This window comes from Sciurus vulgaris (assembly GCF_902686455.1).
Source record: "Sciurus vulgaris genome assembly, chromosome: 8".
Taxonomy (NCBI): Eukaryota; Metazoa; Chordata; class Mammalia; order Rodentia; family Sciuridae; genus Sciurus; species Sciurus vulgaris.
Window position 1 is genome coordinate 103,512,886 of NC_136468.1, and position 23,654 is coordinate 103,536,539.

General features: G+C 40.1%; 1 protein-coding gene across 6 annotated transcripts in view; it reads left to right on the plus strand.

The window, feature by feature from the left end:
* Nucleotides 1-23,654, plus strand: part of HECW1 (HECT, C2 and WW domain containing E3 ubiquitin protein ligase 1) — a 422,686-nt gene that overhangs the window by 108,339 nt on the left and 290,693 nt on the right. For 2 of the 6 annotated variants that reach the window (XM_079149879.1, XM_079149878.1), the window contains exon 2: nt 15,760-15,817. The exons of 3 other annotated variants lie outside the window; for them this stretch is intronic. In XM_079149879.1, coding sequence (XP_079006005.1) covers nt 15,791-15,817 — 27 coding nt within the window. In that variant the 5' untranslated portion in view covers nt 15,760-15,790. Of the gene's footprint in view, nt 1-15,759; nt 15,818-20,529; nt 20,670-23,654 lie in introns of those variants that run through there. One more of the 6 variants, XM_079149881.1, reaches the window with a different exon arrangement.

The window sequence follows — 23,654 nt, forward strand, 5'->3', positions numbered from 1 at the left end:
GCCCTTCATATTTCTGTAATCTTGCTCATATCACTTAAACTCTATAATATTTATGTTGTTTATTATTTGTTTTTAAATGGGGACATGATACTTGCCCTGCTCCCTGGCCATGTGGTTGTGAGGATCAAAGGACACAGTAGCTCCAAAGGGGTTTTGTAAGGTGGGAGTACACCCCAGGACTCATTGCTATTCATTCACTATCCAAATGCTGTAAGTTTTTCATCTCATAGAAGTAATTTTAAAATATCTTGTCACTCATTTGACAGCCCTGAAAGGACAATAAGATAGTCTGACTCTTCTATTCGCAGACCAAACCATTCAGGGTCTGGGTTATTGCAGGTCCTCTGAGAAGAGATGCTATGATGGATTTCAGCATGCCAGGGATTAACAGAGAAGAAACTCTGTAAGGAGAAACCGGCAAGGGGCTGAGGGCTGGAAAGCAGTGCAAGTGACCCTGGTGAAGGAGAGAGGTAGGAAGGAGGGTTGATGGAAGCCCCTTAGGCCACAGTGTGGCTCTAAAATGCTGCCTTTTAGTAAAGTAGTACACCTCCCCATGTGAGCCTACCTTGGCACCCTGCAACCCAGTCATTGGATTGGTTTTTTGTTTATTTGTTTGTTTGTTTGGAGGTGCTTGGGATTGAACCCAGGGTGGCCTCATGCATGCTGGGCCACCACTGAGCTACCCTCCCACCCCTCAACCCATACGCAGTCACTGGTAAAAGCCACCTGTAGAGGAATACCCTACCTGTCATGGGTTCCAGGGACAATACTGGGGTCATCTCTAGCAGTTGGAAACCTTAATTTTCATTTTCATGGTTGCCACCATGTCATGAAAACTACCTATCATAATGTATATTTGATGACCATGGCTGTCATTAGTTTTAGCAAAATAACTTACTGTAGATAATATAACATGGAAATTCGTGTCTATTTCATCATTAATGTTTCATTATTATCTGTTTTACTACTTAATAGCCTGTATTCTGCTTTATGTCAAATACATTCCTGTCATTATCAGAAATTATGTAAAATTGGCCATCATTTTAAATGATTATTTAACATCAATCTTGAAGTTCTGGCTAATGAAATAGAAGATAAAGCAAAATCTATGGGATAGCTATTGTAAAGTTGGGAACAAAGGGACATTTTCATTAAGGGTACACCTGTAAAAAGTAAATGAAATAGCTAGTCACATGGAATAATAAGGTAGTCTACAAAGTTAACTGTATCACATATAAAATTTAAAAGTCATTTAAAAAGAATGAGATTCACAATGGTAGTGAAAACATAAAATATCCAAACTTTAATCATTAAGTGCAGAAAGCACATAAATAAAACAATGAAGCTTTACTAAGAAACATAATTTAAATTAATCTATAAGCATTCCACATTCTTTGATGAGAAAACTGAAAATGATAAAGTTGTTATGTTTTATATTAATTCACATATAACCAATAATATGTCATTTATAGTTATAAATTAAATGTCAGCAATTTTCCATCAATTGAAATTTTTTCATTAGTTGAAATTAATGAAATTTATTTTAAAATATTCTGAAACAAATTAATAGTCCAGAAGAGGCACATTTTGAGAAGGCAAAAGAAGAATTAAATAAAATTAGCATGATCATATGTGAGGGTGTATGTGTACATGTGACTGTGTGAACATATATGTACATTTATTTATTTTGAAAATGGAGGTTCTACATTGCCCAGGCTGGCCTCCATCCCCTGGGGTCAGGTAATCCTTCTGCCTCAGTCTCCCCAGTAACTGGAACTACAGGTATGCACCACTACACCTGGATTGACACTACCAGATTCTGAAGCAATAATGAACACCATGTAGTCCTGAATTCAGAAAAAAAAATAGATACACAAAACTGCAAAACTAAGAGTGCATTTTAGCACATTGAAAAATGTGACATATGATAATAAGGTGTAAGTAGGTATCAGCATGATTCACATGCACGCAAATAAACTACAAATGTATTACGAGTTATTTTTCCAAAATAGTGCTTTACTGTGCTACACAAGTATAAAAATAATGTTTATCTGAGGCAGAGAAGTGAGTAGGGTTTTCTAAGATTGAAGTGTTAGAATCAGAAAGATGAGTTTTGACTACATCAAATTGGAAAGCTGCCATTAATTGCCAAACACACAAAATTAAAAGGCAAATACACTGGGGAATTATTTGCAACAAGTATGTTATACAAAAGTTTGATATTTGACTGTACACAGAGCTCATGTACTTGTTAAAAGTAATACCAAGCTCAAGTAGATAAGCACTCAGGAAAACAGATCAGACAGTTAACAAAAGGGCAATACATATGACTAAGAGAAGGTTGGAAAAGAGAATCAAGAGATACAAAGAACTATAGAAAGACTGAATGCTGTTTGAGTTTGGGTGGAAAGGAAACATGAGAATTGCTCCTTGGAAATAAATTGGTGAGGCCTTTTGGTAAGACTACTTGGCAATATGTATCGACAGCCTTTCATTCAGCCAGTGTTTTACTGCAAGAACTCTAATGAACTCATTATAAGTACATTCCTGCAGGCCATAATATTCCCTATGGAAACAAAGCAAAATGCATGAAGTAATTTTTTTGTGTGTGCAAATATATTTCCCCATCATTATTAAATAACAGAAATATAAATGATGTAAGTGACCAAAATAAGAACAATGAATTATATTGTAGTATATTTGTAAAAATGCATCCATTAAAATATACTTAGCAAAAAATTCTTAACATTAAAAATGTCTTTTTTTTGAAAAATTGGAATACAAAATTGTATATATAATAAGACAAAAGAAAAGGGGAAAATATTACTTCAAGGAATCTACCAAACTGGTTAACTGGTAGATTCTGGATTATCAGTATCTTTTCTCTATTTTCTGCTTTTTATTGCTTTCAGATTTTCCATGGTAAGAATGAGTTACTTTTATAATTAGAAAAAAAAAGAAAAAACTATCCAAGCTGTGTTGAACCAGATGTGAAATGACTTCAGTAATGTAAAGTCAAAAAAAATTTAATTTTTATTCAATTTCTTATAAATAAGATATGTTTCCAACATTCATTGTCCTCCACTGTCCCTACAATAAAGTCTCTACAACTTGCTGATATCAAGTAGAAGCTCTTTGGAAAAATACCTTACAACATAGTGATATTAGTGAGTCTCATTAAATCCATTGCCATGTAAAATATTCTTCAAAAGATAGAATTCAGAACTTTTGTTTAAAAACAAGGAGACTAAGACCATCAAAATAATAACTGTTTCAGGCAAAAATAGTTAATGGATGCTAAAGAGATCATGTGAAAGTTTAACAAATAACAATATATTTTCATAATCCCCAAGGGTCTCTCCATAAGATACTTACCAATTAGAAAGGATCAAACAAAATACAGTAGAGAAACCTGGTAGATCCACCTTAGCCAAGTACTTAAAGTTAACATCACCAATGACAGCATGTGCCTCCTGAGATGGGACACTGAGAACCCAGGACAGCCATAGTGGCATTCCCTGCAAAGTGCATGCCCTGAATCTGATCACCAGAAAACATCAGACAAACCCAAAGGGAGAAACATTGTACAAAATAACTGGTCTGTCCTCTCAACAGTCTTCAGAGATATAAAATACCAAGAAAGACAATTGAACTGAAAGTAGCACGGGTCTTGGATCTTGCCCAAAAGAATATTATTGAGAAAACTGGCAAAATCTGAGTAAGGTTTGTAGCCTTGATGATAGTGCTTTATTGATGTTAATCATTTCCTAATTTTTATAATTGTACTATAGTCGTGTGAGAGAATTTATTGTTTTTAGGAAATACACATCAAAATATCAGTGAGTAAAAGGATGCCCTGTCTACAGGTTACTCTTGAATGCTTCAGAAAAAAATTATCCACACATATGTATAAATAAATGTGCATAAATATATAAACTATATGTCTTTCTCACACAGAAACAAAGAAAAAAATACACAAAACAAAATATTCGCATTTGGAGAATCTGTATTAGGGAGTTCGTTTACAGTATTCTTGCAACTTTTCTGTAAGTCTTAAAGTATGCAAATCAAAAACTTTCAAGCAGAAAAAGACCAGGTGGTTTCAGTCCATCAAGTGTATCCTAAAAAGCACTCATGTCCTGAACTTGACACACCTTTCTTGACCTCTTTCTCTGCCTGTAGGCAATAGATGCCATGTATCTGGTGCTGTTCCTAAGATTTTTTTCATTTATGTTCCCAGTTGAATCTGCTGAAAACACTATGGAGTACGTGTGATTATAATCCTCTGTTATAAGTAAGAAATACATATTTGGAGAATTTAAATAGCTTGCTTAAAATTCCAGAGTCTAAAAGTGACCAAATGAGACTTGAACTCAGGTTTCTCTACCTCCCTGTACTGTTCTGCCTATTCCACAGTGGGAATCATCTGTCTCTTCCATCGTGGCCTTTGAATGTAACCTTTTTTTTTCCCCGGGTATTTATAAGCCTAAAAGCATCCCTGTAGTCCTTTCGCTTGACACAGATTCACCAGATTGATTTGCACCAGAGCATGTTATCTCACTTGGTTCAATGGGACACCATTAAAATCATGTTCTTCTGCCCTAAAATCCCTCAAACTATTGGATTCTAGTTAGGGAAAATGAAGTAGTGACCTATTTCATTAAGTTTGTAAATTTGATCTCCGTTAAGCTCTTTGGCTTCATATGAGCAACCTCTAACATCCTCCTGATTTCATTTTGTCATGATAGAAACAGCAAAAGGGATAAGATGATAACCTCCCTTGGCAGGTCTGCTTCTCGTTCCCTCCCCAGCTGCTGTGATGTGAAACAACTTTTACTCTAAAATGTAAATGTCTCCAGGAGGACCCAGTTTAAGTCCATTAATCTCCAACACCAAACTTGTGTTAGTGCTTTAATGGGGAGACACCATTTGCCAACTGAAGAGATTGAAGAGGGCCCAAGATAGTGGATTCAAGAAGATATTGCCCCTAGATGGTGCTGGAGGCTTATGCCCCTGGTTTCTATGCTTTCAGATGAAAACCTAGTGAAGACTGAAAAACATAACTGTGAACCCTTGCCAGCAACAGAGTTCTGCAGCTGCAGCGTGGAATTCAACCTTCTCCTTTGTCAGCAGGGTATTAAGTCCATGTAGGAAACTTCGAGAAGTGCACACAAAATGCTCCTGACGAGACAACTTCTGGGAGGGGTTCTGAGAGTTCACAGTAACTAAGGAAAAATGTGCATAAAAATCTCAGTGAAAGAAGGAGACCAGCAACAGAAAAAAAAAAAAAAAAAAAAAAAAACCTGGAGGCCTTGGTTGATGGAGATAGTTTTAATAGGATATGGAAGAGAAGAAAGATGCCTCTGGGTGCTGCTTTGCAAGTCAATATTTGTGCCCAAACCTCTCCCCCACTCATGGAATATGAGACCTCTCCTTCAAAGTAAATGGTTTAGGGAAATACCAAGTGCAAGCTGGCATAAAAGAATCAGGATATGACATCTTGTCCTGAGCAGTGGGATTTAATTCAGAAGAAGAATAGAAATGGAAGTTAGGTGCACAATGGTATCAACTTGGTTTGCAAGTTATGCAATCTCCACACAATCCACACAATCTCAATGACTTCCACAACAAAAGTCTTCTTCTTACTCACATCACAGTTAGGTTGAGGGTCTGCTGCAGCTCTCCTGCTCTTCCTGGCTCAGGTGTGCTGCATACATGCATCTCCAGCTGATGATGCAGCCCAGCCTAGAACTAGCACACCTGTTTTCTTGGGAAAGGAGCCTGGAGCAAGAGGGATGGTAAAAACTTCTGATACCTCTCAAAACTTTTGCTCAGAAGTGAGCATCACATTTAATTGGCTAAAGCATATCATATATTACACAGCAGAATGTAAAGTATGAGGTAGATATCTTCTCTCTCCACAAGCAGGAGTGAGCCCCAAGGTAATGGGCACAAATGTGTGGTCTCTTCAGGAGGAGAAGGCCTGCTGGTCAGGACATCACAATCTGCTTCATGATCTTAAACGGCATGGCATCATAGCTAACTTACCTTTTATTAAGTTTTTACATCTACTTTTATTTATTTGTTCTAACAGAACACAGGAGGTTTCTGGATCAGAGAACAGATTAATTACTGCGACAATCTTATCATCATTTCCCTGTGCCCAATTCCCCACAGGGTGAAGTGAAGAGAGCCAGATGTTCCCTGTGGTTTGTGCTACGGAAAGAAACCCTGAAATTATGGCTCTCAGAGCTCATATAGGAGCTGCTGGCACATCTGGCCCACCTCCCCTCTGGGATACAAAATAATCCTCTCTGAGGAGAGGAGGAAAGAAACCCTAAAAGCACCCCTGTGGTTGACAAACATCTCCAGAGAAGATAAGACTGTATATCCTTCCAGAAGTCTCTGTCTTTAGAATGACTATCAATCATTCTTTAACCAAGGTACCTGTGTTCAGAAATCCCTCGTGCCAAGAAACATGAAATGTTCATGGGGCATTGTGCTCCACGAAACACCTGTGCTTTCTAGTGTTCTATTAGTTGTATAGTTTTAGAGACCCATGTTTTCATTTGTGGAAATGACTGCCCCCTGGCTCACAGTTCTTGGAAGGTTTGTATTCTTCTTTGGTTGGGATATTAAGACTAGATCAAAATCTAACACTTGTTTCTCTCTCTCCAGCTGGTTAACATTATTTCCCAGAACCTCCATTGTGGTGTTTGGTATTACATCTGGAAACTCTTTATGTTTTCATGTACCTTCCATGTGGAAACAATAGAGTTACTAAAGAAACCACAATTTGGATGTTATAACTTCTCTTGCCTCATACACCCTGAATAATTTATTATTAACATAATTTATTTAGTCCCTAAGACGTTTTAGACATTATGATAGAAATTTCAGACGAGAGTTGACCACACACAATCATGTATATCTGGGTTACTACATAACTTCATATTTTAATATCTTCCAGTAGATTATTTCTTCAAAGAAAATGAGCTATTGTTTGTTTTTCCAATGTCTGTGAAACTTTTTCACCTGTCTATGGAGTCTTAAACTACTATCTAATGGGGCTGGGGTTGTGGCTCAGTGATAGAGTGCTTGCCTAGCATGCATGAGACCGGAGTTCGATCCCCAGCACCACATAAAAGTAAAATAATGGTATTATGTCCACCTACAACTAAAACAAAATATTTTTTTTAAAAAAATACTATTCAATAGAAAATGTGTCATTGGAAAAGATGTCTGTGATGACCAGTCACAAGACTGGCCAGTTAGCAGTAATAGATTTTACTGGACTCCTTTCCCTCCCCACAAAACAATTTCCATGAAAACAACATTATGCAAACTTCCAACATGATGCATAATTATACTGTTCTGGAACCTACAAATAGGGATTGGCATATTTGACTCCAGAATTGATTTCCAGGATAAAAGTGTGATTGTGTCCCTGAAGATCAAATAGTTCCTCTGCCTGCTTGCATATTTCACTTGCCCTTGATAGTTCCGGGCCTTCACCAACCAGATTCCAACCTTCTATTTGCTCCCCTCTTCCTGTTTTCATTGGGATCTCCAAGTCCCAGAGGTGCAAAAAAACTAGAAATGGGTGTAGATATACATGGGCATAATAGAAGCTGTGATGCTCACAACAGAAAAAAGCAAATTTAGAGAGAGATGTGGAAACACATTATAATTTCTGGCATGGGAAAGATAAACTGCTTCATATCATCCATAAATAAGCAGGTAGTCAGATGAGCAGGTAAGAAGCAGCAAATACTCCTCAATCTGCCAAGAGTTGCACAGATATTAAGGAATCATTAAACAAGCAAATATTAGCCAGAGATTTTACAAATTACATGCAATACAGCCCTGCCAGTGGCACCTATCTTCTATCTGCATTTCTGACCAAATTCTCATGTCCACATTTCTCCCATTCTGTTCATAGCACCTTTGTGTCTGACCTGGATTCTTGCAAAGTCTCCCAGCTTCCTTCCTTGCCTTCCCTTTGGTTTGTTCTCAAACCAGCATCCAGACCCTAGCTGTTCAATGCCAGCCAGATAATACCACTGCCTGCTCAGAGCTGTCCAGCGACTTCATACCTGGCTACCTGTGAACACTAGAATCTTCCCAACGAACTGGCCCCCATTTCAGTTCCAACTTTGTTTCTGGCTGTTTTCTCCATATTCCCTTCACTCTGGCCACACTGGTCTCTTCACAGGAAGTGCTCTCTCATCTCAGACCTTTGTATTTCCCAGAATGCTCTTTCCTTGGACATTCATGGCTACCTCCTTTTCTTCATTCAGGTCTTCACTCAGTCTCCTTATCTTTGATGCTCTTCCTGTAGACTCAGGGAAATTTCATCTCCTGTTCACACCTGAACATTCATTTCTCATTTGTTGTTTCTTCTTAAACTTTCCCACTCTCTGACATGTGCATTTACAGATTAAATTGTGTTTGCTGTTGCTCCCTACTCTCAAATATGAGTTGAGCTCTGCAGCCAGGGATGGTAGTCTGTGTTGTTCACTAACATGTTGCCTCATCCACATGCCTAGTGTGTGCCTGGTCCTCAACAAACATTTGTTGAATGTACAAATGAAATAGAAGCTCCCGCCATGTGAGGCCCCCATCTAATAAAGAAAAAATTAGGGTAGGTCTCACTTTATGACTACCTGGGCCCCTGTGTAGGCTCCCTACACCTGATATTGTTGACTGGAATTAGGTGATACCCAATAAATTGGGCCTGATCAATGGTCCAGAGCCAAGTTTTGGCTATGTTACAGATACTTCTCACTTACTCCAAGGTTATATCCCAATAAACCCATCCTAAGTTGAAAATATGGTGAAGTTAGAAAATGCATCTACTACACCTAACCTACCAAGCATCACAGTGTACCATGAGGCATTAGTTGTATGCCCTTGTGACTGAGTGGCTGACTGGGAGCTGTGGTTCACTGCCCACCATCACAAGAGTATCAGACTGCCTATTCAGAGCCCAGGAAAAGATCAAAGTTGAAAATTCAAAGTATGGTTTCTACTGAATGTTTACTTTCACACTATCTTACAGCTGAAAATGGTCAGTCAAATCATTTTAAGTCAGGATGTCTGTAGGCCCTTCCAGACCTGGCCACAGTATGCCTACAGTGAGAAACCCAGGGCTGTCAATCCATGGCCAGAAGAGTCCTCACCTGAAACTAGCAAAGTCACCTGCAAGGGAATCCAGAACTCCACCCCAGGGATCCTGCAGGAAGAGGTGGGATCATTCCATGGGATTCTTACCATGGGGTGCACCTTCCAGAGCCCTCCTTGATTCAGTGGTGTGGCTACAGGTAAAGGGAATATGGCTCCCCCTAGAGGGGGTGCAGGTAAGACCCTGCCTCCCTGTCTGAACCCCAGATCAGGAACCCTGTTTAAGGACAATACCAGGGGATGAATATGAGACAGATAAAAAGATTCTGGAAGACAGGAGAAGGGAATAGGGGACTATTATTTTTCTAAGATGCAGAATAAGAAAGGCATTTTTTGACCCAAACCCATAATTTCAGAAAACATTTTAAATTCTTTGGAAAGAAAAAGAAAATGTGGGTACATGTTTTCTTGTCCCTTTCACATCATCTGTAAGATGCCTCAATTTCTCCATCTGTAAGTTGTAGACAGTAATAGCAACTGCCTTGTGAGATTATTATGAGGTAAGGGTGGGTGTGTGTATGTAAAGCACTACATAAATAATGGGTATTAGTTCTCACCACTGTGTTTCTACTGCCCAAAGTGATGCCAGGTATACGGGAGATTGTCAGTAAATATTGGATGACTCTGAACCTGCTTAGCTAAATAATAACCCCTCGCCTCCCTAAGACTACAAGCAAACTCCATCTCAAAGATAACTGGTGACAGATTTTGGAAGTTGAGGCAGAAACGCAGTTCAGCAGTCTTCCCCCCACCACCACCACTTGAAGCATGAAAGACAGCTGGATAGGACCTGTTTGTTATCATACCCATGACAGGAAAGGTAAAGGAGGTACTGAAACCAGTAGAAACAAGCCCCCATTCGCTGAGGGCACAGTTAAGCCCATATGTTTTGCATAATTCTGCTTCATCATATTGCTTATTGTACAAGGAAAATGTTTTGATAGTCTGTCACAGAAATCTGTTTTTAATGAAAACACCCTGGGATCAGCTATTATTCTTAGAAGACAGCTTTGTTGTGGAGTTATTCAAGTATGGAGCTCTATTATGAGTGTTTCCTCATCACAGATGTACTTTGGATGGAACATGAAGGTTACAGAAAAAAGCAAACAGCCCTGGGCTGAGCAGCAATAAATCACAGCCTTGGGAGGGATGGAAGTAGAGAGGAGGGGCCTTCGCTCTTGGCTACAGCACTGACCCCAAGATGAGGGCTGCCCGGGAACTGTCCAACCAAGGCCTCTCCACCTTGGCTCAGTTTCACTCTTCATTCTGACATTGTCCCTCTGCTGCTCAAAATTGGAGTCTGAGGGGGCTGGGGCTGGGGCTCAGTGGTAGAGCACTCACCTAGATTGCATGAGGTACTGGGTTCGATCCTCAGCACCACATAAAAATAAAATAAAGGTATTGTATCCACCTACAACTAAAATATATATGTTATATATATATATATATATATATATATATATATATATATATATTATTGGAGTCTGAGGAATAAGATGCTGGGGAGGAGAAAGTTGCAGGCACTGGCAGTCATATTTATGTTGCCTGGTCATGGAATTAGAACTGTCCCTCAAAGAAAAACTGGTCATCTTCAGAACCAATCATTCCAGAGTAAGAATAGGTTCATCAAGATGAGAAGAAAATATCAAATGGGAAGTTTAGGGAACATTGAAGTTTAAGGTCAAGTCATCTTTATTTTCTAGCTGTGTGCTGTTTAGACATGATGGAGAAATAGATACATAAATGAAAATTCAAAATAAAATTCATGAATAAAATAAATAGTTTTAAAAGAATAACCCACTAGCTATGCTGCTAAGTCAATTCTCTTCAAATAAAGCATGACCAGTTTGTCAAAGCCATTCTTTTCTTATTTAAGTGAGATGATCTACAAAAGTGAAGGGGTCTGAGAGAGAATTTGGGAGCCATTGTAAGTCATTACAGACACAAAAGGATTCTATCCTAATAGTATCCTATTGGATCATGAAGAGATTACAAAAAAAAAAAAAAACTCAATGACAATAATACCATAAGGTCAAATGATAATAAATTTTGACATCTTTGAAAAATTTAAATGAGATCAAGATGAAAGACTGGAAGAAAATAGACAAAACCAAACCAGTCATATCCCCAAGAGTGCTGGTGGATTTGGATTCTCTGTCACAAAGTTGGAAACAGGAGAATGAGAACTTCCAATGAGAAATCAGACTAGCATTTTTTCCAGCATGCTGTCTATGCTGGCTATCACCTGATGAATTCTAGCTGTGGCACCAATACCCAGGGGAAGACCTAGCGAAACAGACTCGTAAATGTAAAGAATTCTTGGAATTTCACAAGAATACTTTTATTAAATTAGAAAATGTAATTTTCCTATCTCTAAGAAGAAAAAAGTTTAATTCCTATTCAAAACTCATGCAACTAAGCTTAATTTCTCCTTCCAAGGAGGTCTTGTGCAGTGCATTTGGAATTACCCACATGTGTATATGAACGTGCAGGTTATTCCTTCTTCCATGTACCAGGTTGGTTAGTCCATCAGCCAAGATTTATCAGATGGAGACCACTGGGCCAGGGTCTTAAAAAAAAAAAAAAAGGAGGTTACCATGATTCAGAAAAAGTTTCTTTAAAAATGTGTCATCTTTTATATATTTCCTATCCATGAATGATGTTGATGTCTTCCTCAAAAGTCCACCACGTATCAGATGGAAGGTTGAATAAAAGACGAGGGAAGCTAATCAGCAAAATGTATAATTTGCAAGATAAAGCTAATTTTTTTATGCTTTTTGTTATTTGGTTTCTAACTTTAGTTCATTTGGGTATGGGCAGATCAATACTAGCCTAGGAGGAATATCTGCTTTATTCAATTTTTTAAAAATCACACCTCTGCTCAGGTGACCTAGCAGTGGTGGCAGAGCACCAGGCCACAGAGGTAGTATTGCTACCTGTCAACACTGACCACTAATGACTAGAAAGGATGCCAGGAACTCCCAGGTCTGAAGAAGGGATGTGGCAGCCAGGACCTATCGAGGAGTATCTTTGTGAAGGACTGAGTCTTGAGAGGCTGACCCAACTCTCCTGTCACTGCTCTGCAAGTGTCTTTAAAGCTATCCCTTCCACTTGACTTTGCTGCTGCTCTGTGCAGTGGCTCCAAGAGGGTTTCCCCAAGGGTCAGAACCACTTAGTCTGGAAGAGAAACCAAACAAAGTTTCCACTTGTGGAATCAAAATAATTGTCTGCTCTTAATTTATTTACAAAGTAAAGCTTTGTTGATCCCCAATACTGTCACTTGTCATTTCTTGGGGTTTCCAAATCTTTGCTCTCATTCACTGCAGTCAGGCTGGTTCCCATGTGGCAGAATTGAAGAGCTGTGCAAATCTGTGAAACTGAAGATGGGCTGAAGGCAGGGAGTAGAAGCACTCATATGGTTGCTTTCGCAGAGATGGACTGCTTGATCCCCATCTGATTCCTAATTAGCTTGGGCTGTATTTCTGCTGGAAAAAGGTCCCACCTGGGTCCTGCTTGGTAGGGTGGTGTAAGATTTCAGATTTTAGAACTCGACCCTTTTTTTTAACCACTATTCACTTTATAAAGTCTCCACTTTATAAGCCTCTTATTCTTCTTTTCCAGAGTCAGGTTTTATAGCTAAACAATTAGTAAACTGTTTAAAAAAAAAAAAAGCAAACTATAAAGCAAAATACACAAGTATCCCCAGTGCTAAGTGCTGAATAGATAAGATCTCATTTGAATGGTCTTTTTTTGTTTGTTCTATTTAGTTATACACGACAGCAGAATGTATTTTGATTCATTGTACACAAATGGAGTACAACTTTTCATTTCTCTGGTTGTACACAAATGTAGTCACACCATTCATGTAATCATACATGTACATAGGATAATAATGTTTGTCTCATTTCACCATCTTTCCTTCCCCCTACCCCTCCCCTCCCCTCATTTCCATCTACACAATCCAAAGTTCCTCCATTCTTCCCTTACTCCCCACCCCCCATTATGTATCAGCATCCACTTATCAGAGAAAACATTTGGCCTTTGGTTTTGGGGAATTGGCTTACTTAGCATAATTTTACTTTAGCATAATTTTCTCCAACTCCATCCATTTACCTGCAAATGCCATAACTTTATTCTTCTTCACCATTTGACCCAGTTATCCCACTCCTCGACCTATACCCAAAGGACTTTAAATCAGCATACTACAGTGACTCAGCCACATCAATGTTTATAGCAGCTCAATTCACAATAGCTAGATTGTGCAACAAACCTAGATGCTCTTCAATAGATGAATGGATAAAGATACTGTGGTATATATACACAATGAATGGTCTTTTCCCACACACACACCTCTTCTACTACTTTCCTAGTGTGTGGGTGTATGTGGGAAGTGGAGAGAACTAGGCTTAGGACAAATTCAACTGAAGTCTTGTTTTATATATTCTAAAATCTAGACTATGACTTCCTCAAGGTTAGACGGGTCATTCATTGTTCATCACATTCTCATGGACCTAGTGAGCACGCCCTTGTACCAGGCTCTGTGCTAAGTGCAGAGGATGATAGCTCCCATCCCAGAGAATTCTGAATCCACTTCATAAGACAGACATTAAACAAATAGTTATATAAATAGTTCATTAGAATTAGTTTTAAAACTATAGACTACTTATTCCTGTTCTCTGTCATGGGATGGAGGGTCCAGCTGAGGCTAAGGACTGGAGATTATGGCAGAGAAGGATTGAGAGGAACTGCAGTCATGTGGAGGGAGAAGCTCTGTAGGATTTCCAGCAAAGGCTGAGTATCATGATTGGGAAGGAGGGAAGCAACCGTGAGCCTGGAGAGGAGATCCATTTTGCATATTTGTATAAAATAGTCTCAATTCTGCATTTGGAACTTCAATGTAAAGGAAGTAAGAAGCCACTAAAGCAAGGAAGTGCCGCAATCAGGTTTCTTTTTCTTTTCTTTTTTTTTAAGTTTTATGTCATTGTAGAGAATGTATCTAGGGCAAAAATGAAGATGGAGGAACCAGTTAGAATTGATTGGAATTAAATATGAGGCAGAGGCTTGGATCATGGTGGAGAAGGCACAAATGGTGAGAAGCAGATGAATTGTGGAATGATTGAGAGGTAGTGGCAGGTGAACTCAGTGTTTAGTTGAACAAAAAGGATGGTCTTGGGGAGAAAGAGGAGTTGAAGTGGCTTTCCTTGTTCCTGACAGGGAATTCTGAGCGGGCGGAGGAACCCTTACTACATCCTTTGGGAGAAGATCTGGTGTGAAGATAAAGATCCTGAGTTAGTTTGGGGTATCTGTGAGATGTCCAGTGGGTGGGTGTTGGGTCTGGACTTCAGATGAGCACTCTGAGCTGCCACAGACATTTGGGAGTTGCCTGTGTTCAGATGGTAATGGAGGCCATGGCAGGAATACAGGTCTCCAGTGTGAATGTTTGAGAATCTGAGGGCCTCCAATGTGGAAATGTTGAGCGAGAAGGAGGCTCCAAAGGGAGCAGGCCTGAGATCACCTAAGAAGCAGTTGCCATGATTGGGCAGGAGAGTGGAAGAAGAAAAGTTGTATGGCATCCATCACTACCAAGATACCCAGTAGAGCCCACCATGGTATTGAGCACAGAGCTTTCACATGGGCAGTGAATTCTCTCTCTTTCCCCTGCTCAAGTCTGCTCAGATCAGGAGTTGAGAACATAAACTCTGCACCCAGAATGCAAGCTTGCTACTAGTTTCTTACACAAACTCATCTGTCAGCAAGGCTTCAGGTTTCACGGGAGTTTTGGATAGCTGACATCATACACTGCATTTTCTACATTCATGGCAACTTTGTCTTCAGAGGAAGATGAAGTTATGACATGAGAATAAACACTTGTGATCCAAAATGACACATAGACCAAGAGGACCCTCAGTGATATCATTAGCCATGTTCCTGTGCCTGCCTGGCATCTCTGTTCAAGTCCTTTATGCTAATTTTTGGCTAATGGTTGCTAAAGTGCTCATGGTGTGATCACGATGCCAAGCTGATTAACTTTGGTAATAGTCGGGGTTCTACTGGACAATTCATGTATGGGGATGGTACTCCCTCTTAAGTCTTTCATGTCTGAGTAAGTGCCCGAGTGAATGAAGCTGCTGAGATAAAGTTAATGTTATTTTCGGCAGTTTAATTTGAGATTTGGTTCCTTTGCAGTGAGGGGGTCTTATGAGTGGAGCATATCTGAGGATGCTCTTATGTAGTTTTCTCAGACAGTGTGGAAGAACAGAACTTCCCCTCCCCCATAACCCCCATCCCATCCTTGTTCATTGAAAAGGGAAACGAATTTTTTCTATGCCCATGATTCTTACTCCTAAAGTTAAAATTTTAAATCCAAAACAAACTATGGCATAGATTAATATTGTTTGCTACGTTTTATCAAAATGAGTATGATTCTTGGGTGACCTTTTCCTTTTGTATGCCTGTATTGCCCAAGTCTAGTGTCTTGGTGGGGGCGGGGGGAGCAATGTTCTTTGTGTGGGTAATGTCACTGATTTTCTTTGCTTGGGATACACGCTAAGTTAACCTCGTTGAACTCTTCCCCAGGAATTGATGCGCGTACACGTGGTGGGTCATTATGCTGCTGCACCTGTGTAGTGTGAAGGTCAGTGTGCTTTTCTGATTATAAGAAACCATCCATGTCATTCCATTATAAACCCACTCCACTCATAATGGAATGTGCCTCAGACCAGAGCCTATTGGGGTGGCCCAACCCAGAATTACCTCAAGTGCAACCCAGACATTTGAAATCCATCACCCACCCTTCCTGCCACCTGCATCCCCCAGAATTCGACCATGCTACATTCTGAGATGATGTTCTTTGCATGTCAAGTCCCTCTTGTGTGATGTGAACGTACTGTTGTCACAAGTGAATTTGTACCTGAAAATAATGCTTGATGATGATCCTTCCAAAATTACAGCTGAAAGCTCCCCTGGGATATGGGTAATTACCTTACAGTTAATATGGACACACAGAAATGCACCTTGAGACAAAAGCAGCAATTTATCCTCCTAATTCAAAGTCAGATCCCTCAGGAGTTTGCTGGGTCAGTAGAATGGGTCCATCGTCTCCTTTTTTTAAAAATTTTCTGTCTTTCCCTGAAAAATGTTTTCCCTCAGTTCCCCTCAAACTTTCCTGCAAGTCCTCTCCTTCCTGTGTCTCAGTCTTACTTGTGGTGACAGCCCTGGTTTACAAGAATCTCAACTCACATTTACCCTGCGCTGTGCATCACAGTTTGGGCTGCATGCTGTCCCTGCGAGCTGCTCTCCTGAGAGGTAGGTATGATGACTTTTCCCATTTGAAGTTTGAGAGAGCTGGGCTGCTGAGGCTGGAGTCGCTGCTCCAAAGTTTCCCAATTGGTAAGTGAAGAGCAGGGATTCAACTGTGGTCCATGGGTCTGAGCTAGAATCCCCACCCACTGGGCTCTTGTACTGCTCAGGTTGTATTCCCTCAGCCAATCCTTAAGTGAGGTTTTTGTTTTTAAAAAAGTGTAGAAGGAAATGAGAGGGAGCAGGGTATGAAAGATGGTGGAATGAGACCGACATCATTGCCCTATGTACATGTATGATTGCATGAATGGTGTGAGTCTACATCGTACAAAATCATGGAGATGAAATGATGTACCCCATTTGTGTATGGTGAATCAAGATGCAGTCTGTAAAAAATTAAAAAACAAGTAAATAATTTTTTAAAAAAAGAAAGTAGACCCACCCGGAAAGATTTAATGAGTTAATGAGAGAAAGAGGCAGGGGTGAGGACTCGGGGAGAAGTGGTGTGAAGTGGAAAGAAGTGTAAATGAGTTTAAGAGAATGTTAAAGAAGGTTTAGAGAAGAGGCTGCAGACTATGAACATCTTTAAATATACAATAAAGTGTAGATAGTTGTATTTAAGAAAAAAATAAAAGCCCACATGTGCATAGCACTTTCCAAATTTACTAAGCATATTCACATGCATATCCAGCTAATCCTTGCAACAACCCCACAGAAAAAAAATAGGAAGCCCATGAGTGTCTTGGTACTGGGCAGCTGACAGGCCACACTCACACAGACCACTTCTCTTCCACAGGGCACAGCTGCCAACTCACACAGAGGGCAACATTTTTCATCAGTAAGTTCTGACTAGTGCACCTAAGGGAGTCAGCATTGTATATGTCAGATTCGGGAAGCATTAAATTAGTACCTAGACCTGTGCTGCCAAATGTCCAGGGATAGGCTTAGCACAGTAACTTTAAATCCCTCTTAACCCCGTTTGTGGTGCTCCCAGGAGCCACCTCCTCTGTGGCATTGTCACATGTCGGAGCTCAGCAGAGGCTCTGTTGTGATCAGCTTACTCAGCTCCCTGCATCCCCATCTTCCCCATTTGATTTTCTCAGTCTCCCCCAGTGCATAGCACTTTAATCTCTTTGCATTCCCCCATGGAGTTCTACATTTTTTTTTTCTTGCACTGTAAAGATCCAGTAAGAAATATATATTTTTTTAAATACCAAGTAGCTCTTTCAGAGTTGCCTCCCTGGTTTTCTTTCTAGGACTACTGTGCTAAGGAAGTTAGGGCTTCTCAGTCCTAGAGAATCTTACCCCAGGTACCTCTTCATATATAAACTTCACCTTGAAATGAAACTCTTTGAACCCAACAGCAAAACTAAGTGTACATAAAGGTTAACACAGGCAACTTTATTCAACAATCCAGAAAACACAGTGACTGAATACATTCCCTTGCCATTGATGTGAACTCTTACCAAGTAACAAGAGACAGAAGAACAATCTTAACTGGTGCCTCCAAACTAAGTCCTTGTGAGGACTTAATCTGTGAAACACAAACATATCCATAGCCCCTTAGGAACCTAAAACATTAAGATATAGCAAACTAAGTTCTAGTTTCTATAAAGGTCAACACCAACTCTTTGCCCCAAGCCCTACATGATAATGGAAATCTATGGCCCCATACATTTTGTGTTTTAGCTTATATCTTCAAAACTGAAAATGATCCCAAGGTTTTCTATACCCTTCTAATATTTTCTAAAAAGATTCATCACACTCTGTTGGTTTGCAACATTACTACTGAACTGATAAAAATATCTAGAAATGATCTAGGGGTTATTCAATTGGTCAGTTAATGTATTCACACTTATCAACCTCTGGAATGATCCTCAGTGGGATGAATGCTCATCACTGAAAGAGGTCTAAACAAGGGGTAATTTCATGCTACTACCACTGGCTGTCAACCAGAGGTACATGCAAACTATAACTTTGGAGTCTTTAATGAATGCAGTTGAGAGTTACTGCCTAAAAATGATGGTAATGAAGCTTCTGTGTATCTGTGAATAAGGGAATAAAGAAGAAATTTGTGCTGTAGATTTTTTTGTGCTACAAAGAAAAGGATTTCATTCCTCAGAGATGGTTTTCTGAAGCCTGTCAAAGGTCCTTTGCAGGAAAACAAAACAAAGCATTGGGGCTCTTGCATTACAATGACTAGTATCTCTGTGTTGGATCCTCTGGGAAATAGATGCTGGTTTTGCAAGATAAAAGTAATGTCTGTGAAAGAGAAAGTGGGGAGGGAGGCTTGTGCAGAGGGCTGCAGCCCCATGGATCCTCAGGAGTAAAGGCTGACTGTCCAGAAACACTGAGGTAGACCTGAAAGAATTGGCAGCTCTCAGTCGACAGTCTCCTAGAGACTGGGCAATCAGTCTTTTCCTAAAGGGGTTCTGAGCAACTCATCTCCATGCCTGCCCTACTCTCCAAAGACTTGAGAAAATCAGTTCTTCTGGGCTTTTCAGAATTTGGCTAGAGCAGCCGAAGTATGGAGGTTAACACCAAGATATGGTCCTTTTTTGGAATTTGTTGCCCAAGTAGAGGGATGAAGCAACAGAAATAGAAACAATAGAGAGAAAAGATGACTCATTTCATTTCTTTCTATATTAGGTAATATGATAGATGCAAGACTTGGCAAAAGGGGGGCATTAAGATTTGTGGAGCCAGGAGAGGTGGTGCGCGCCTGTAATTCCAGTGGCCTGGGAGGCTGAAGCAGAAGGATCACGAGTTCAAAGCCAGCCTCAGCAAAAGCAAGGCTCTAAGCAACTCAGTGAGACCCTGTCTCTAAATAAAATACAAAATAGGGCTGGAGATATGACTCATTGGTCGAGTGCCCCTGAGTTCAATCCCCGGTACCAAAAAAAAAAAAAAAAAAAAAAAAAATTTGAGGGATGGTAAAAATTTCTCATGTAGAAAGTAATGCCCAGAAAGATTATGCATCATACAAGATTACCCAGAGGTAGTGGGACTCAGGTAGGGCCCCGGGCTCTACTCCACTTGACGTTTGCTGTGGTCACATGCTACCTCTCCTGATGTGAATTCCTTGTCGATTCATTTTCCCTGAACCCAAACCACACAATACAGGAAGTCTCTGGCTACATGACTTTTGTGTTCTTTTTAAAATCTTCCTAACTGAAAAGAATCCCAGGGTTTCCTACCTTTAACCCCATCCCACCATGTCTTCAGTTTAGATATGACCTCCATCTAGAAGGTATTCGTAGGCAACAGTATGGATCCTCCAGTATCTGGAGCCCACAGCCACTTCCCTAAACATTCATTATATCTCTTTATTGCTTTTAAACTCTAATGTCATCTAAGCATAAATCAACCAAGTCATCAGAAACCCTTAGTCCAATCCCACCGCTTGTCATTGACACCAATAGAAAATCGGTACCTTATTAGATCTCTACACTTATTGATCAGAGACATCATTTAAAAGACTGACTTCTCCCTCTGCCTCCTCCTCCCACTTCTCTCCTCATCATCATTGTTTAATGTTCCAGGCTTCTGGACCCCTGTACTGCAATAACTACTAAAGATAGGTGATAAATGTCCCATCATGGGAAGCCACAACTCTAGACCCCACAGAGGTAGGGATCACCATACCCTCCCCTCTACTCTTCTCCATTCCCTGCCTGGAACTCAGCTTTCCTGGACTAGGGAAGATAAATAGTGTAGTCCAGCACTGCCATGGGCAAGCTGAGTCATGCCCTTGGCAGGGACAAGGAACCACCACAAGGAGACCAGTAACTTTAGGTGAGTTTCCTTAGGGGGCTGCTTGCCCTCTGCCTGGTGCTGCCCCCTCTTCACCTTCCCCAGATTCAGATCATCTGGAGATCCTCTGCCTGATTCCTAGGATAATTCTGCCACCAATATTTTCCCATCAGGAAGCAGCAATCTCAGCACAGAAATAAAACTGTCCTGCTGACTTGCTCACAGCCTGTCCCAGTAACAGTTCCAGAGCGTCATCCTGACGCAGCACCCCTGGAGGACCATGCCATGCAGGCTGCCAGCTTTTCTGTTAACCAGGCCCAGCAGGACCAGAGCTGCGAGCACAAATCAAGGCCATGGCCATTGAACAACTTCTGAACCAGCTCTTTAAGAAGGTGCTCTTGTTTTGAATACATGATCTGTCCTGTTCTTTCAAAGTAAGTGCTTTTATAAAGGGCCTGGACTGTCCTTTTAAACATACATACTTTTTCTCACTTAAAGGGAAATGTATTTCTGTGTAGAAACAGAGAAAGGTAGAGGAGGAGACTTTGTGTGGAATTCAAGGCTTGCTTTAAACTGGGGCATTGCATTACATAGCTATTTTGTTCAGGAAGCATGTGGCAGAAAACATGTGTGTGTAGCTAAGTGTCTTAAGCTTTGTTTATTTTCAATACTGTAGAGTAAGTGATTTTGTTCAAGCAAAGGAGTTTTAACTTTATATGCAGTCGCAGATGCCTCTCTCCTTGTACTGCTGGATTTAGAGCTCACATTTTTCTTTTTCAGCAAGAACTAAAAGTTCCCCTGCATTGGGTTATTTTTCTTTTTCTTTTTCTTTTCCTTTTATTTTTGTTTTTCTCCTCATGCCCACTTGCATTGTGCAGAATTCTTAGAGAACACAGCATTGCTAGTGTTCTGCTGCAGTCTCAGTATAGCACTGGATGTCAGCAGATACAGTTCTGAGTCTGTTTGCTCAGCTCTGCTTTCTTAATGCAGTTTCTTGCTTTACAAGATTTCAAGCAGCAAGCCAATATTTTCATGATCAGAGCTGAATATATATACCATGGATGGATATGTATATATTTTCCTTTTCCTCTTGCAAATTTTTTTTAATAATAAAGTACAAAGAAGTACAAAGTAAAATCAATTCAGGAGTATTTTATTCTCCTTAAAATTTGGGGTGGGGGGGAGATTATCCTGGGACTCTGGCCCAAAGCTGCTTCTTGAACTACTAGGATTTAGATGTCCTACCCTGGAATCAGGGCCTGTGTCACTTCTCAGCCTGGTTTGCCTTTTTAGATGGATACATGGACTAATTCATTACTCACTCAGCAAATATTTATTGAGTATTTACTATGTGCCAGACATAGTTGAGATATTGGGGGCACAGCTCAGAACAAACTGGTCTCTGTTTTCAGGGAGATTTCCTTCTAGTTGAGGGGGAAGGATGTCAGAAGATGAAAAACACAAATCAGTGTAGAATGACTTTACAAACTGGGAAGTGCTAAGAAGAAAGAGAAAGCAGAGTTAAAAGCAAGAGGAGACAAGAGAATGCAGGGTCAGCCTGTATTCACCTGCTCCACCCTGTAATCCCATCTCTGAACTTGCATAAAAATAAAGTTTAGAGGTCACCAACTCTGTGCTTCCTGTGGAGATAATTTTATTTGGTTCCCAGTGGGAATTTTTTTCAAATTTGATTTTGTTGATGACTCTACTTAAAAAAACAGACAATTACATATAAAAGTTTTTAATCTTTATTTCTCTTGGGAAAAAAACATCAAAAGTTCTTGCAACTCTGGGCTATATTCTGACTGGCCACAGTTTGGTGGGAGCTGAGTGAGGAGGGCCCTATTAAGTCAGAGGGACATATTACCTTTAGGGTGTCATAGTTCCTGCTTGACGCACCCCCTGCTGGCTTCTAAGGCAACCCTTGTTTCAGCCTATTCTGATTCCATCTCTATAATCATTCATTTCATCTCCCAGGATGGTGATACCTCCAGTGCAGGGTCCCTTCCTCATTAGATAGGGCCTGTAAATACTTTATCCTCAGGCTTCCTCTCCTGATCATTTTAGAGGTTCAACTTTCCTTGAGGGTTGCAAGGAGCTGTTAAGGTGCCAAATTATCCCAGTCAAAGCTAAATCACAGAAGCCATCTGGTCTAAAATGAGCACTGTCCTCTTTCAGTCCCATAGTGCTTTCACATCCCATAGTGGGATCTGTGACTCGATGTGGATCCACAAAATCTAGTTTATTTTCACTCGTCACAGTCACAGATCTAAACAGCAAAGATGCTCTTGGAGATACAGGTTCATTACACTCCTGTCTGATTAAAACTCAAACCCATTCTCTGATCACTTCATCTTTTCTTCCTGATCCAATTCCACCTACAAAATTCTTCTCAGATACTCCCTTCCCTAAACAGAATTATCCAAAGAACAGGTTTATTTTGCTACAACTACTGTTTATTTAAATTGTATGAATTACATAAATGCCATTACTTGACAAGTAGGGGTGTGACCATAGCAATCACCTGCACAGTGTCATCCGAACTAGGCTGGTGCTCCAGGGGGGACATTCTCTGTGGATCCTTGCTTCACTCCACAAGAATGCCTGCATCCAGCACTGACCTCCTGCTGTGTCAGCTGGGTCAAACAATGTTGGTCCAGAATTAACTTCCAAAGATTTCCAAAGGTCCATCACTATCATAATCATATCCTCACAAATCTCCTGATCCATGCTTTAGTATACTTTTTACTTAAACTAATCACCTTTCCCTATTCTGTAATAGATAGGAGATTCTTTGCTGTGCAATACCTTCCGTTTGTTGCATGTCTTTATTACAGAAGTGCACCTGAGTATCCTCCACAGCTTTTTTCCTAATCAGTATCCCTGTTAGTGGGAGGTCTTCAGACCCTCACTCCCCAGGTTTGGGCATATTCTTCTGAAAGTGGATCTGGTTTTTTGTTTTGTTTTGTTTTTTTGTTTTTTTAATAGCTGACCTTGGGATGTAGTTGCCTATTCTCAATTTTGACAGCTTTACCATCACATGGAATCTTGAAAATGTAGACTCTTGAGCTCATTCTAGAAGTGCTAAATCAGTATCAGCATTTAAATAAGATTTCCAGGAAATGCATGTTGACAATGGAGTTGGAAAAGCATTATCTTTTACCACTGCCCAACCTGGGCACAGGCTTTCAGGACTGCCTCTGGGCCCACCCCCTTGCTTAGATCTCATAGTTTCTCATGTAAAACTTCCTTCACCAATTTATCAGTGGCCTTTGATCATTGGTTATGATCACAATCAAAATATACCCACACATTTTGTAATCTTTATCTTTGGTGGTTAGATTGTCGAGCTATATAGGTAAACGCTACTGTCATTAGCAGCTGACCAGGGTATAAAATATCGTTGGCAGCAGAGTTAT